This window comes from Physeter macrocephalus, chromosome 8, assembly GCF_002837175.3.
Source record: "Physeter macrocephalus isolate SW-GA chromosome 8, ASM283717v5, whole genome shotgun sequence".
Classification (NCBI taxonomy): domain Eukaryota; kingdom Metazoa; phylum Chordata; class Mammalia; order Artiodactyla; family Physeteridae; genus Physeter; species Physeter macrocephalus.
The window spans coordinates 128,473,305-128,489,251 of NC_041221.1; the positions used below are offsets into that span (position 1 = coordinate 128,473,305).

The window sequence follows — 15,947 nt, forward strand, 5'->3', positions numbered from 1 at the left end:
CCTGACATCTCTGCTCTCATGGAGCCACTGCATGGCTGGAGAGGGACGCCGTGCACAAGGGTGGATGGCTCCCAAGCTCTGCTGGGCCCTGAGTGCCCACTGTCCTGTCCCCTCACCATGTGCCCTACTCCCCCTCCCACCCCTGCCACCCTGGTGCCCAGCAACAGGTGCCCTCCTCCTCAGAAGGCCACCCACCTTCCCATCAGGGCTCCTCTCACCCAGGCCCTCGCTCCAGCTGTCCTTTTTCTCAGCAGCATCTTCAGATTCTCCCCCTTGAACCATGCTTAGGCCACCACTCCCAAAGAGCAGCCTCTCCATCCTTCAGCACATAGCACAGCTCTGGCAGAGGACCCCAGGTGGCATTAGGAGCCCTCTCCCTCCAGGACCTCTGCAGCAGGCAGGCCACCCCTTGGGCAGTGAGTGCTTGTGCCCCTGGCCTCCAGGACCCCCACTCACCTCCCTGACTCCCTTCAATCTTTTTGAATTTCCAAGGTGAATAGGTGGGTCTCTCTCCTTTGGCTCTTTCCTTGAATGTTGCAACTTCCTCACCTTCACTGATGATGCTCCTTGAGGTGACCACCATTTATCTCCTAAGTGGCCACTCCTGCATATGTCTGAGCTTCCAGCCAGAGCTCTTCACTGAGTTCCAGACTCAGAACCTCACTATCCACCAAACACTACAAAAACCAGGCCTTTTTCCCTGCACGATGCAACATGACCTAAAGGAAGCTCATCCTTCTCCTCCTCAAGCCTGTCCCATTCCCCAAGCCCCAAACCTGGAGATGGCCTTGCCATTGGCCTTTCCTGGGACTTCCAGCAGTCAGGCTCATCTGTCCTCACTCATAAATCCTTCTCACAGCCACCACCTCCTCCATCAAAACCACTTCCTTACTGAACGTGTGCACACACTCTGGCACCTGCTCTATCTGTTCAATCATCAGAACCAGAGTAGTCTCGCCAGAAGAGAAAAACAAGCAGGCCTTGTTTTGCTCAAAATCCGGCTGGACATCAGGGCCTTTCCCTACACTGGCTTCTTTGGTCCTCGTGGCACCCCATGAGCTGGGTGTCATCACCTCCATTTCATAAATGGTGAAGGTGAGGATTAGAGAGGTCAGTTAACTCCTCCAAGGCCACACAGCTAGGAGGTGGGAGAACCAGGACTTAAATCAGGTCTTTCTGGATCAGAAACTTAGACCTTTTCCTTGATCTATCTAATACTATTTCAAAATAGTAATAATTTAAAAAACTGACTCCCACAGACTGCCTGACTACTGCCTTGGGCTCTGAGTTCAGGCACAGCACTAGGTGCTTCACATGAATCAATTTACTTGCTTCTCACAACACCCTGCAAGGTGGGTGGTTTCATCCAAGTTACAGGGCATCAGTGGCAGATCCAGAGTTTTGTGGGACTTCAAGTTTTTTCCAGTTTTGAGACCCCCACCTTTAAGAAAAATAATATAAAATGAAGTGCAGAGCCTTGAAAGGGGCCTATGCAAGTGAAGGCTGAAGCCTAGGCTTCGTTAGCTGATGGGACAATCTACCCTCTGCCAGTGTCCAGGGCCCTGCTGCTTCTCCAGCCTCCCTCCTCCATGCCTGCGGGCCCTCAGTTAGAATTCCTTGCCTCACACCTCTAGTGTCTCTCTACTTAGCACATGCTATTACTCCTGCCCTGACTGTCCTTCCCACTCTCCCCTGTCCTCTTGGAACAGGACTTAAATCCTGAGACTCAGAGCCAGTAGAAGCTTGTCCTTCTCCCCTAGGTGAGCATGGCCCTCATCTCATGCCCATCACACTGGGTTGGGAACTGTCTAAAGATGTGTCTCTCCCCTAAGCATAGTCCCTGGCCCAGGGATACATCCCTGTCTGCTGCAAGAGTGAGGGTTTCTCAAAGTGAAACGTGCAGTTCCAAGCAGGGGCAAATCAGCTCACCAGCCCAGAAGCCCCTGGAGGGCTCAACATCATTCACCTGTCCAATAAATTCAACATCTCAGAACTCCACCCAAAATCTTAGCAATTTCCCAGAGACACACGAAAGGTTTCCTGGGGTGGGCTGCTGCAGGTGGAGGCTCTCAGTTTCAGTGACATAGTTTTTTTCTGGTCATAGTTTCCATCTAGGCATCTCCTGTGTGCCAGGTATTGTGCTAAGGGCTTTACAGGTATAATCTCATTTGCTCCTTACAACAACGACCATAGAGGTAAGCAATGTTATTACCTCCATTTTACAAATGACAGAGTGAGACACCATTACTGGTTTTGGCTAAAAGTTGGGGGCCACCGCTGAAGAATGCCATGTAGCCTTACTTTCTTATTCTATAACTGAGTCAATACAGAGCCCCAGAGAGGGATGAAGCTTTGCTCAAGATCATAAGAGCAGCTGCTAGCAGAGACAAAGGAACGCCAGCATCCTCCTGCCCAGCTCCAAGCTCTTCACACTGCTCAGTGCCACCTCTCAGCTGGCGGCCAGTGTCCATGGGCTCCCAGGCCCTGCCTTTCTCAGATCTCCCAGAGTTACAAGCCCCATGCTCCTTGTACTTCACCCATCGGATTCCAGAACACTGTCAGATCTCTTCCTGGAAACCTCTTAAGGGTAGGGGCTAGGCCTCAAACTCCAGTTCTACGCTCCCAAAAGATTCCTGTCACCTTCATCAGGAGGATGCAGGAGGAGGCTCTGGGGGCGAGGTAAGGAAGAACCTCCCATTTCCCAGAGGTAATCTGGAATGATTACTTGTCAGGGTGGATATAAAGACTCCTGCCTTGGAGTGAATCAGATTATACACACCCCAACCACCAACATGTGTGAAGGCCCACCACGGTTCCAAACATACATACTGGCAGCCACTTCCCAATGTCTCCAGTGTGAAGCCAGCCGTCGTCGTCCAGGGCCTCCTTTGTCCTCTCCGGATCTTTCAAGTAACCTTTGAACACATTTGGTCCTCTCACACATATCTGTAGGGACAAACACGCGGTTTCTCTCAGCCCACAGCATAAGGAATCCTGATATGAGGCTGTCACGAGGCATGTGTAGAAAAATGTACACTATCCCTCAAGAAATCCACTGTGGAAACTACAGTGATGGAAACAGAGGACAGGAATAGCCGCCAGCGTTCTCAACTGTCTCCTGCCTTCTCTCAAGCAGTGTCCTCTCCAACTACCTCTCTGCCGTCCCTTCTTCCTCAGGAACACTGCGGCTTTCGGTATGCACTGCTTTGTGACACTGGATAGGGTCTCATCAGATACTGAAAGCTGGCTGATTCTATCAGAGATGCTTGAGCCCCCTGCTTCATGACCAGGCACTCAGCTTTCCTATCTACTCCCATGGAATGAACAAGCACAGGCCAGCTCTATCTACCCCATCTGGCCTATTTGCAAATGGTTATGTTTCTGCCTGCACAGATACACAGCAACAAGCCGTGCCAGTTAAGAAAAAAATGGATTTTTTAAAACAGTCTGCGAATCCCAAATCTTGTTTTGAACCAGCCCACTCCCAGCCTTGAGGGTTGGTTACTTCATAAACAGGAGAGAAAATGCTCAATTCAGTTGAGTCAAATTAATCAATAATATAAAGTGACTTTACACATAGGGTGAAAGGAAAACAATTCCATTTCCATTTTTGTTTTCTTTTACTCGCTACCTGTAGAGCATCCACAAACATGAATGGCTAAACGCTCAAGTTTACCTCTCCTTCTCCTTTGCTGGTCCAATAGTTCAGTTCCTCGACATCCACGAGCTTGATATGATTGCAGGGCAGAGGTGCTCCTACGTGTCCTAGAACACCAGAACAATGTGCATTTGTCAGTGTTCAGATCAATTTCAGCACTGAAGATGCTCCACACCATGTGAAACCCCTCAAGTGGTCAAAGTGGGGAATCGTGGATGGAAAGCAATACACCTCTAGATGGGCGTTTGTCACAAGCAAGCATTGATGATAAAACAAAGTTCTGGAGAAAGGAGAGGCCAACCTCTCCTGGGCCTTTGTTTTACATCTGATTCTTAAACAGCCGGCCAGGCTTACATGGCCCAGAGTCAACCTGTACAGGGTCTCTGGGGAGGCTCATACCCACACCAACCACATAGTCAGGAGTTTTTATATTAAAACACTTTCCCCATCATCAGATCATATGTTTTGGTTTGGGGATCATAAAATATAGTCATTATTGCTTTTTCTTCCAGTCACCAGACTGTTGAAATGGAAAACAAGGATGAGGCAACTCGCCCCCCCGCCCCCCCCAAATAAGACTTCAAATTTTCTTGGTCTTATATACTCCAACCACAAAACTACATCTAAGTCATTTTCTAGTAATTGTGGTTGTTACACAACTCACTGGCAAGGCGGAGGATTTTTAAGCAGGTGCTGGCCAAGGTCCTGAAATAAAGTGAGCCACGTAAACAAAAAGCAGGCTGTGACACACTCGTTTCTCTTTTAAATGAGAGACCGCCAAATCTTTCACAATATTGTACAAAGATACCGATCCTCTCGTACTCAATAACCTTTGCAAGTTTTTATGGTAAGGATGCATAAAAAAGGTAAAACCTCAAAAGCCTCACATAGGAAAATGTATGACATCATAAGAGGGAAGAAAGTGTCCAAAGGAAGGGTATACATGTAAATGATCAGTAAATATGATCGCAGTAACAAGAAAAAAGTTAATGAGCCAGGACCTCAGAAAATGGTCTGTGTAGTAAAGTTGCCAGTGGTAGGGAGATCAAAAACTTCACATACAAGATAGGCTTTATTCAGCTAGAGTTTAAGGAGATAAAACTTCTGTACCTGACTTCACCAAATGTGATTTCAATTTAGACCTATTTAGACCTCAATTAAACACCTATCATGTTTCTGCTGACTACCTCAAGGTGCTCTGAAAATAGTATTGCACTATTAAGCATATTTCTTTTCTGTGCACATCATCCCAAGTTTTCTAGTTTGTAGTTGAGCAAAGTTAAGCGTGAAGGGTGGCTCCAGGCGCACAGAGGAAGTTGGTATCCTGAAGAATTCTTTTGCTGAATGTTTTTCAGATGATTGTATTTGGTCTAAATTTAGTGACAGCCAATACATGGGCTACCTACTGCTTCCTCCTTGCCCTGAAAGATAGGTCCCTTCAGAATGAGGGTGTGGATAGCAGTTGCTCCTTTCTGAGGTTGCCACTGCCTTTTAGATGTTGCTATCACAGGAGACCATAGTTCCAAAGAGCCTATGAAATGGCTCTTCAAGAAACAGCACACTGGCTGCTATAAACTTGCCTCTCCTTCCTAAATCATATCCAATTCACAGCCTGTTTCCTTCATTCTGAAATGACTCTAAGCAAGACTGTGTGATATTTAGAAACTATAAAATCCAATATATTGATATCATAGGCATTTTTCTACCTGGAGCTGTATTTTGTGATCTATTACTTTTTTTTTAACATGACTTCTATTTATTTATAAAGAAATAGGAAAATACAAAATATAGTAGGAAATACAAAAATATGTAACAAAAAAAAAAAACAGATCCATAATGCCACAACAAACAGACAAAACCACCATCATTGTTTTTCTTCTGTTTCTCCCACTGTTTCCTATGTGCCCATGTAAATATACTTTCCATGAAAAAGTTTTAGAGCCTGCTGTTCTAACTCATTCCCACATCTCCAGCCAATCCTACCTGATGTCCAGTCCCCGGGTGTAGTGAAGGTACATCCAGCTGTGCACTCAGTTTGGCCATAGCCTTCATAAACCTTCAAGCAAAACACAGAAACCATACTGTAGGTGCACACCCGCCTGCAGATAGCTGGTTGCCCTTTTCAGCCAGCTAACCTCTCACGGAGCATCTGGCTGCTCCATGCTGGGGACGGTGGGAGGGGAGGTGCTCTGGAAGTAGGTACCTTCAGGAGAAACTGAACACAGACAACAGGTGTAGCTACTCTGCTTGGAAGAAATGCTATTTTTAACCACAGACACTTAGTAGATAAGGTTATGTGGTTTGGGATAAAGACTTCTAACCTATTTTCAACCACTGATTCTGTTTCTAATTTGAATAATATGTATTAAAGACAAACATTTTAAAATCCAATAAAGGTTTTGTCTCTGTAAGATACTCCCCTTCAGAGCCCCATGTGCTTGCATGAATAGACCATGTGGGAGAGCTGCCTTTAGGAGCGGTCAGCTCATGTTGGTGTAGAACAGGAGGTCAGTGTAAGAAGCCCATGGCTTCTTTTTTCCTTCCTTTTTTTTTTTGTTTTTTTTTTTTTTTTTTTTTGGGGGGTTTGCAGGGTCTTAGTTCCCCCACCAGGTTGGTGTAGAACAGGAGGTCAGTGTAAGAAGCCCATGGCTTCTTTTTTCCTTCCTTTTTTTTTTTGTTTTTTTTTTGTTTTTTTTTGGCGGCTTGCAGGATCTTAGTTCCCCAACCAGGGATTGAGCCCACGGCAGTGAAAGCACTGAGTCCAAACCACTGGACCGCCAGGGAATTCCCAAGAAGCCTACGGCTTCTAAAGGATAAAACTTTAAGCATGCACATTTATGAAGTAGATGTGCCTACTTTACTTAAAACCCACCAGTCACAACTATGTTACTACAGTCTGCATAAGTAGGAACCTGACAAACATTAATTGAATGGATAAATAAAGGAATGAATTTTTTTAGCAATGACAAAACCTACTGAATCAAATAAAAACACACAAATGAACTTTTATCCCCCTCCCTTGTGCTCCTTCTCTGGGCTGGGAAATAGTCTGCAGGCTGGAGAATGCAGAGATGCTGGTACAGGTGTGGGACAGGTTCTCCAGCACACTGATGATCCATATACAGTTTTCTCCCAGAGTGGATACACACCTGGGCTTTCCACAATGTCACAAGGCTATCTTGGCTTTCAGTGACCCTGGGCTTTTTACATCTTCAGAGAAGGGAGCTTTTATCCCACAAAGATCTTGCCCCCAGAATATTTCTCTGTACAGTAGAGGGTATAATGGGTTTCCTGCCCTGTCCTAACACTCACCCCACTGCCCCCAGGGAAGTCCACATAAAGGAAATACCTGGCACCCCAGAGCCGCCCGGAGGAATCCCAGGACCGTTGGTGACGCAGGGGCCGCTCCAGTAACAATCATCCGCACGCACCCACCAAGACTGGCCTGTGGGAAGAGAGAAGAACCTGCCAGAGTCTGTGCTGTGGCAAGTGGAGTGTAGCTCACCTGGGCCTCACCTAACATCAACGTTCAACAGCTGTACCCTACCTGGACCCTAGGGTTAGGATCAGAGAGGCAGCCTGAGGCTATACAACACATGAGCTGAGGAAGCCCCCTTCTCCTTCCAAATGAATCAGCCCAATCAGCTTTGCAATGCAACCCACAATATGGCCAACTCTTTTATGTATTTTGAGATAAGGGCCATTAATCTGTGTGGCATTCTATAATTTTGGTTCTCCCTTTCTTAAAATACACAGCTGTTCCCTCACTCTCCCATCATTTGCAAGCATCCAAAACAATTACTGAGGACAATTTCTTCCCACTTCCACCTTAATGGCATGGCCTTTTTTCATTTCTAAATCAATGCCATGAGCTATTTACTATGCACTGCAGAGGTCAAAGAATTTTTTAAACACTTTGTTTCTGTAAGTTGAGCCAAGAGATTTTAAATATTAATTTTTCATAGCTAAAAATAGAGTAGTAAGGAAAAATGAGTACTGGTACAAATTAACTACAAATTCTTTGAGTAATGCAGAGCTTTAAAACTTTAGTGAGGAGACAGGAATGAGTAATTCATAAACAGCTTGGTTTAGGAGAGGCTGAAGAGATGGGAAACACGGAGGGAAAGGAAGATTCTTGGTCATCTGGCTAGAACCTTGCGCTACTGGAAAGCCACTGTGGCCAAGGCTACAGGGAGGGGCAAGAGAATCTTCAGGCCCCAAGAGCTCCTTGGTGAACCTGACTACCCAAGGGCAAAGCTGCCCTACTGCCTATAGAGGTCAAGGAACTTACTTTCCAGGAGTCCTTCTTGCTGGTTGCCTTTGGCAAATATAACACATCTCCAATGAACAAAAATGGGTCCTTTAAAATTTCAGTGATAGCTTAAGCTTTGATTTCATTAGCAAAAAGTTACTATTTCATAAGATGACACACCATTGGGATGAACTTCTCCAATTCTTCTGTAAGGTCACCCATTGGACACTTGGGTGCCACTCTATCATCACTTGTTCATTTTCTTACCTGAATCTTATGAAAGAAGAGTTCATCCCAGATACTATCATTCCTGATGATTCCACTCCGGACCTCAGCCTGTTTACGCTTTGCTGCAAATTCCAGGAGCCAGCGCTTTAATGATGTGTCTGCCTGGCTGAAGATCTGAGGAACAGAAGTTGGAAACAGCTGTAAAGACTGCAGGTCCCACCTCTAGACACACCCCCAGGAAGAAGGCCTAGATTGGCCAGCAGAGAAGCCACACTCTATTTCTGTCCCTGCAGGAGGTCACTGAATGTGTGACATCCAGCTAAAGGTTAAGGCTACCAAGGCCCAGGCACGTTGTTGGGAAAGAAGCCCTTCCCCCGAAATCTCCCAACCAGGGTTTTGGAGAATAGGAAGAAAACAGGAGAAGGAGGGGTGAGAGTCAGGGAATACAAGAGAAGAGGCAACTTCCAGGACCTGGGGCTGGTGGTGTAGAAAGCCTGCCTGGGGCTTCCAGCCTCTGTCCAAACAAGCAGATATGCAGCTGCTCAGCCTGGCCAGAGACTCCCCGCGGGGCTCACCTTGTCGTACATGCGGTTCAGTAGTCGTGGGACCACAGGGAAGATGGTGGGACACAGAGCCTTCATGTCATCTGAGAGGAGGCGGATGTCTCCCTGGAAGAAGCCGACGCGCCCTCCGTGGCAGTAGACGACAGACTGGAAGAAGTGGACAGGAAGGGAGGAGTCCCTCAGGGTGGTCACTCCTGGCTGTAATCCAGAGCTGTCCAAAGCTCTGCCCCACATGGAGGGCGCCTGTGACCCCCCTCCCAGCTCTGGCTGCTGCCTTGGGGCACTGAAGGAAGCCATTAGAGGTGACACCCCCCCACACACACACACCCCTCCCCACCAAGTCCCACTCAGACATGGAGAGAAGAAGCAGGAGACAGGGTGGAATCCTGAGCCTTTGGGAGATGCCAGAGCAGCCAGTCTCACTGGTGCCTGCCCCTTCATGCTTACTCCCAAAGCCTGGACAGGGGCCTCCCTGGGGACTCAGTCTCTGAGCTGTACAACACCCTATCGGTGTGTCCGCTCCAGGTCTCAGAGCGCCTGTGGTCTTCCCCAGGGATATCTCGGCAACTCTGGAAGGGTATGCAGTGCCCACAAGAACTGGAGGTGCTGCTAATGTTGGCAGTGGGAGGCCAAGGCAGAGCCTGGCTGGTTGCTAATGGGACTAAGAGTAGGCCAGGGGCTCCCTTCTGTCATGCTCAGAGCAATTCTATACGGGAAACAGAATTTCTAATCTCTGTTTTACAGATGAGGAACGCAAAGGTCACAGAGGTAAAGAAAGGGATTTGCCTAGAGTCCCAAAACTAGTTCACAGTAATTGCTGGCATTCGAATGCAGGTCTGGAAAGCTTGAAAGCACGCCCTAGTATACCAGACCTCCCCCAAGGCAAAACGGGAGAGGCTTAGGAGATAGTTTATGCACAGGCTGGTCCCTTAAGTGACACACACGGATAATTCTTTGCCCCCACAACCTCAGGAGGACTCCTCCATTCTCTCTGTGTCCCCACAAGGCCTGTCCCAGGTCCAACCATAACACCAGTCCCATCCACAGCCTGAGGGGCCATGATAGTTTGACTCCCCTTTCAACTTCACTGTCTTGTTTTTTTAGGAGGTTAGTGAGTGATGAAAGTTACAGAATATTGGTGTTTGGGCCATAAATGGAGGCATACTGTACAGAGCTTGAATGGTAAAGCACTTCTGCAGAGCTGCAATGCTCTCTGAGCAGCTGGGGCCTTTCTCAGCCAAGGTGTGTCCACAGGTAAGACAAGCAGGCCTGGGTCCTCCCTGGAGCAGTGCTCACAGGAGGGACAGATCAGGGGGTCCAAGTTCCTCTGACCCCTGTGGCACCTTCTGAGGACAGGCCTGTTTAGTTCTACTTCATGCTGCCAGTGACAAGCGTGACACCCTGCTAGGGTTCTGGGTTCTGGGCTCAGACTGTGCCTCCCTGAAGCCAGGGCCTTACCTGCACCATTCGCTCAAACATGTGTGCTAAAGGCAAATAGGAAATGTGCACATCCGCACAAGTGGGAGCCCACTGACTCTGTAAGAAAACAGAAGGAGCCCAGGCAAGGCCCGGTCAGTCAGGCGGGCGTCTTACCTGGATGACTCTCTCAAACATGTGAGCCAGAGGCAGGAAGGAGATGAGCACATCGTCCTGTCTCGGAAAGATCACTTTCTGCAGGTGCCGGGCATGGGAGACAGAAAGGAAAGAAACACTGACAGGAAGACGACAAGAGAGTCATAAAACAATAAAGAGAAAATGACCTGGAGGGGCAAACATGAAGAGGGGAAGGGCAGTGGGGAAGGGGGGACAGAGAGAGAGGTGAGATGACAGCGAGAGAAAAGTGAGAGAGAGAGGAAGATGGGAGGCACAGAAAGAAAAGAGAGACAGAGAGACAGGGCAGTGTAGGAAGTGGATTGTTAGGTAGAAGCGCCAGTGGGTCTAGGTTATCTGCAGAAGCAAAGAGCCAACTGAAGCACACATAAACCAGCAGAGTCGAGCTCCGCAGGGAAGTCTCCTCTGGGAGGGCCTGCACCTCGTTCGGTCTTCGCGCCAGAACGGCATGCCTCTCCCTCCCCACAGCTGCAGGATCTGCCTCAGGCCCCACTTCACCAGCTTTCCTGGGCCACCCGGACAGCGATTCAGAGGGTCTCAGCCTGGTGGCACTTTCTGGTCCTCCTTCGAGAGAAAGGGGCCAAGAGAACCCTAGGTCTATGCCTACTGGGGCTGGGGTACGTGCCCCGGACAGAGGCGTGGTGGGTGGAACCAGGCCTCATAAGCTACAGCCTGGGAACATGGCCTTAAAGCGGATGGCTAAGAGGGACCCCACTCTCCAGGATGGGTCTGACCTCAGGGACAGGGGCTGCCCTGGCCAGGGGGCCCCATTCAGGGGTGAGCTCTCCTTGGCTGACTTCCCAGCTCTCTGCCCTTTCACAGAGGTCTTCAGTCTCCTGGGCTGGCTTTTGAACGAGTTTGGACAAGCCCAGGGAACCTTGCTCATGGCTCCTGGTCTGGGCTCAGCTACCAACAGTGTCTCACAGTTTTCCACCAAAATATATAACAAATGGGCATATGCTCCATAAAGCCATCTGGCATAAATGTGGACAGCAATTTTCTCCACAGTAGAGAAAAAGCTTAATTTATAGGAAAAGGTACATTCCTTTCTCCTTAAGGAAAGTGTAGGACATTCAGATACTCACCACTTGTGGAAAAAGGTCCTTCTTTCTTAGCCGGTTAAAAAGTGCTAACATGCTTTTGTCAGGCCAAGTTATCAAGCTTTTTTGATTTTAGATTTACCTTTTTTAAGTACAGCTTTATATATTAGCAGTTGCCATTGTTTCTCAGACTCTAGTAGTCCTTAAACACAAAATGACTGAATTAAACCCTGACCTACTTGGAAAAACAAATTATTAAGGATTACTTTTAAATAAAGGTATGCATAAAACCACAGGTATCTTAACATTTGAAGTTAAAAATGAAAAACAGGTTTCCAAGTTTTTCTTTCTGGGATCTGAGCACTCTCAGAAATCGACTGAATATTTAGCAGGTATGGATCATTTCAGTGTTTGGGGTTAAAAGTATCTGTGAAAGTGAGGTTGCTCTAATGAGAACAGAAACTCCTGCCTGTGAAAGGCAGCCCAGATTGTACCAGGGAAAATAAAAAAGAAAACCCCAAAAACCTCTGAGGCTTGAGGGTGTCCTTGAGAGACACCTGCATTGGTGAGTCTACTTTATTCACCTCTGTCACTTTCAGAAAGCCCGAGAAATCAGCCACCACGTTCCCATGGGTGAGCATCGCACCTTTTGGGTTCCCTGAAAGGAGAGAGCAAGAAGGAGAATTAGTGGGAAGCTCAAGGGCCACTCCTTGAGAACAGCACCGGAGTCACCAGTCCCAGACACCCGGAGCTGTCCACGCAAACCTCTGGCCTTCGTCCACAGCTGCCTTCAGAGTCCCAGGCAGATGAATGCTGTGTCAGGGACCTTCATTCTGTAGACACTTGAAGCCCATCATGAGGCTCCCAGGTGCTTGAGACCAGAAGGCAGGTGACACAGCTTGGAGTCACCTCAAGTGCCTCAAGGAGTGCCTCAGGACTGATGGGTTGGCCTGCACCTTCCCTTCTGCCTTCCTCAAGGAGCACAGGCTCTTGGCCTCCAGTCTCCTTATACATATACCCAGTAAACTATGCCACTCTCTGGGCCTCAGCAGTTCTAGTGTCCAGAATCCAGCAGTCAACTGTGCTGGCAGAGGACTTTCTTGTTGCATCCAGCACCTGGAAAGGCCCCAGCTCAGGCCAGGATGGAGGTCCAGACTGCTGGGGCAGCCCTCCTGCCTGCTCACTGGCAGAGATGGGACATGGATATTCTTGCTTTGTCTTGACACAACCTTTCACTGCTGCTCATGAGGAAGCCCGGGGCTGCTAGGATGGCTCAGAGGACAGAGACCAGGTGGGGACAGAAGGCACAGCAGGCTGTGGAGGGAGGCTGTTGGACACCATTTCATGTCAACATGGATACAACACTGCCACTGCTGCTGGACAGATCTGAGCAGGCTCAAATCCTGGCCTTGCCCCTCCTTGCCAGTGTAACACTGGCAAGTCGTTTTTCCTCTCTCAGTTTCCTAACCTATAAAATAGGGACAATGACACCCATCTCATAGGGCTCTATAAGGTCTAAGGACACAGCCATGTACAAAAGACATTAAATCAGAAGTTTCCACTGAGGAGAAGATACAACAGCTGTGAAACTCCAAAAGTGAGGGGCCAGACCATATGCAGAATTTACCCAAGAAATATCAAATAAACCAAAATGTTAACTTTGCAACCCTCACCCAGAAAGAGGTTAAAAAAAAGGGCTGAGTTGAGGTTAAGAGAGCATTATAGTAAATGCCACTGAATTTTTCACTTTAAAATGGTTAATTTTATGCCATGTGAATTTCACCTTCATAAGAAAGGGGTCGGGTGGGGGAGAGAGAATATGAATGAATGAGGAAGAATTTGTGAGAAGGATTTCTTCGGAGACAGAGCTATGCTGAGTGCTATAGCCGATCAAAAGGGGAGAAATGGGGCTTCCCTGGTGGCGCAGTGGTTGAGAGTCTGCCTACCGATGCAGGGGACACGGGTTCGTGCCCCGGTCCGGGAGGATCCCGCATGCCACGGAGCGGCTGGGCCCGTGAGCCATGGCCGCTGAGCCTGCGCGTCTGGAGCCTGTGCTCCGCAACCGGAGAGGCCACAACAGTGAGAGGCCCGCGTACGGCAAAAAAAAAAAAAAAAAAAAAAAAAAAAAAGGGGGGGGAGAAATGAGGGGTCCTCTCTGCCATCTCCAATCTGAAACCCAAGCTAACTCAGCCTCTAATGAGATTGTTTCAAAAGCCCAATCCCTACAGCTTGGGCTGGGGGGTTGTGGGGGGGGTCCCAAAAAGAAAGGTGAAGAAGGCCGTGGCTGCAAAAAAAACAATAAATCCCAGAAACTGGATATGGAGTTTGCAGAAGGAACAATAGGTGGTGGTGGGAATGGTGTGTTAAAAAGGAATCTTGAAGGAAACAATAGCAAAGATCAATAAAACTAAATGCTGGTTCTTTGAGAAGATAAACAAAATTGATAAACCATTAGCCAGACTCACCAAGAAAAAAAGGGAGAAGACTCAAATCAATAGAATTAGAAATGAAAAAGGAGAAGTAACAACTGACACTACAAAAATACAAAGGATCAGGAGAGATTACTACAAGCAGCTATATGACAATAAAATGGACAACCTGGAAGAAATGGACAAATTCTTAGAAAAGCACAACCTTCCAAGACTGAACCAGGAAGAAATAGAAAATATAAACGGAACAATCAATAGCACGGAAATTGAAACTGTGATTAAAAATCTTCCAAAAAACAAAACCCCAGGACCAGATGGCCTCATAGGCAAATTCTATCAAACATTTAGAGAAGAGCTAACACCTATCCTTCTTAAACTCTTCCAAAATATAGCAGAGGGAGGAACGCTCCCAAACTCATGCTACAAGGCCACCATCACCCTGATACCAAAACCAGACAAAGATGTCACAAAGAGGGGCTTCCCTGGTGGCGCAGTGGTTAAGAATATGCCTGCCAATGCAGGGGACACGGGTTCGAGCCCTGGTCCGGGAAGATTCCACATGCTGTGGAGCAACTAAGCCCGTGCACCACAACTACTGAAGCCTGTGCGCCTAGATCCCGTGCCTCACAGCAAGAGAAGCCACCACAATGAGTAGCCCGTGCACTGCAGCGAAGAGTAGCCCCCACTCGCCACAACTAGAAAAAGCCTGCACACGGCAACAAAGACCCAATGCAGCCAAAAATAAAAAATAAATTAGTTAATTTTTTTTTAAAAATGTCACAAAGAAAGAAAACTACAGGTCAGTAACACTGATGAACATAGATGCAAAAATCCTCAACAAAATACTAGCAAATAGAATCCAACAGCACATTAAAAGGATCATACACCATGATCAAGTGGGGTTTATCCCAAGAATGCAAAGATTCTTCAATATATGCAAATCAATCAATGTGATACACCATATTAACAAACTGAAGAATAAAAACCATATGATCCTCTCAATAGATGCAGAAAAATCTTTCAACAAAATTCAACATCCACCTACGATAAAAACCCTCCAGAAAGTAGGCATAGAGGGAACCTACCTCAACATAATAAAGGCCATATATGACAAACCCACAGTCAACATCGGCCTCAATGGTGAAAAACTGAAACCATTTCCACTAAGATCAGGAACAAGACAAGGCTGCCCACTCTCATCACTATTATTCAACATTGTTTTGGAAGCTTCCATATTAACAAACTGAAGAATAAAAACCATATGATCCTCTCAATAGATGCAGAAAAATCTTTCAACAAAATTCAACATCCACCTACGATAAAAACCCTCCAGAAAGTAGGCATAGAGGGAACCTACCTCAACATAATAAAGGCCATATATGACAAACCCACAGTCAACATCGGCCTCAATGGTGAAAAACTGAAACCATTTCCACTAAGATCAGGAACAAGACAAGGCTGCCCACTCTCATCACTATTATTCAACATTGTTTTGGAAGCTTTAGCCACAGCAGTCAGAGAAGAAAAAGAAATAAAAGGAATACAAATCAGAAAAGAAGAAGTAAAGCTGTCACTGTTTGCAGATGACATGATACTATACATAGAGAATCCTAAAGATGCCACCAGAAAACTACTAGAGCTAATCAATGAACGTGGTAAAGTAGCAGGATACAAAATTAATGCACAGAGATGTCTTGCATTCCTCTACACTAACAACAAAAAATCTGAAAGTGAAATTAAGGAACACTCCCATTTACCATTGCAACAAAAAGAATAAAATACCTAGGAATAAACCTACCCTAGGAGAAAAAAGACCTGTATGCAGAAAACTATAAGACACTGAGGAAAGAAATTAAAGATGATACAAATAGATGGAGAAATATACCATGTTCTTGGACTGGAAGAATCAACACTGCGAAAATGACTATAATACCCAAAGCAATCTACAGATTCAGTGCAATCCCTATCAAACTACCAATCGCATTTTTCACAGAACCAGAACAAAGAATTTCACAATTTGTATGGAAACACAAAAGACCCCGAATAGCCAAAGCAATGTTGAGAAAGAAAAAGAGAGCTGGAGGAATCAGGCTCCCAGACTTCAGACTATATTGCAAAGCTACAGTAATCAAGACAGTATGGTACTGGCACAAAAACAGAAATACA

The 15,947-nt window shown here is 46.8% G+C and overlaps 1 protein-coding gene across 8 annotated transcripts in view; it reads right to left on the minus strand.

Moving 5' to 3' along the window:
- Nucleotides 1-15,947, minus strand: part of ACSL6 (acyl-CoA synthetase long chain family member 6) — a 63,906-nt gene that overhangs the window by 12,106 nt on the left and 35,853 nt on the right. For 5 of the 8 annotated variants that reach the window (XM_055086744.1, XM_055086743.1, XM_055086746.1 and 2 more), the window contains 8 exons: nucleotides 11,937-12,010; nucleotides 10,295-10,372; nucleotides 8,714-8,848; nucleotides 8,178-8,312; nucleotides 7,008-7,103; nucleotides 5,642-5,714; nucleotides 3,677-3,765; nucleotides 2,830-2,946 (listed from right to left, as the gene is read on the minus strand). In XM_055086744.1, the coding sequence (XP_054942719.1) occupies nucleotides 2,830-2,946; nucleotides 3,677-3,765; nucleotides 5,642-5,714; nucleotides 7,008-7,103; nucleotides 8,178-8,312; nucleotides 8,714-8,848; nucleotides 10,295-10,372; nucleotides 11,937-12,010 (797 nt within the window). Of the gene's footprint in view, nucleotides 1-2,829; nucleotides 2,947-3,676; nucleotides 3,766-5,641; nucleotides 5,715-7,007; nucleotides 7,104-8,177; nucleotides 8,313-8,713; nucleotides 8,849-10,159; nucleotides 10,238-10,294; nucleotides 10,373-11,936; nucleotides 12,011-15,947 lie in introns of all 8 variants that reach the window. The other 3 variants (XM_028493212.1, XM_055086742.1, XM_028493214.2) reach the window with 3 other exon arrangements.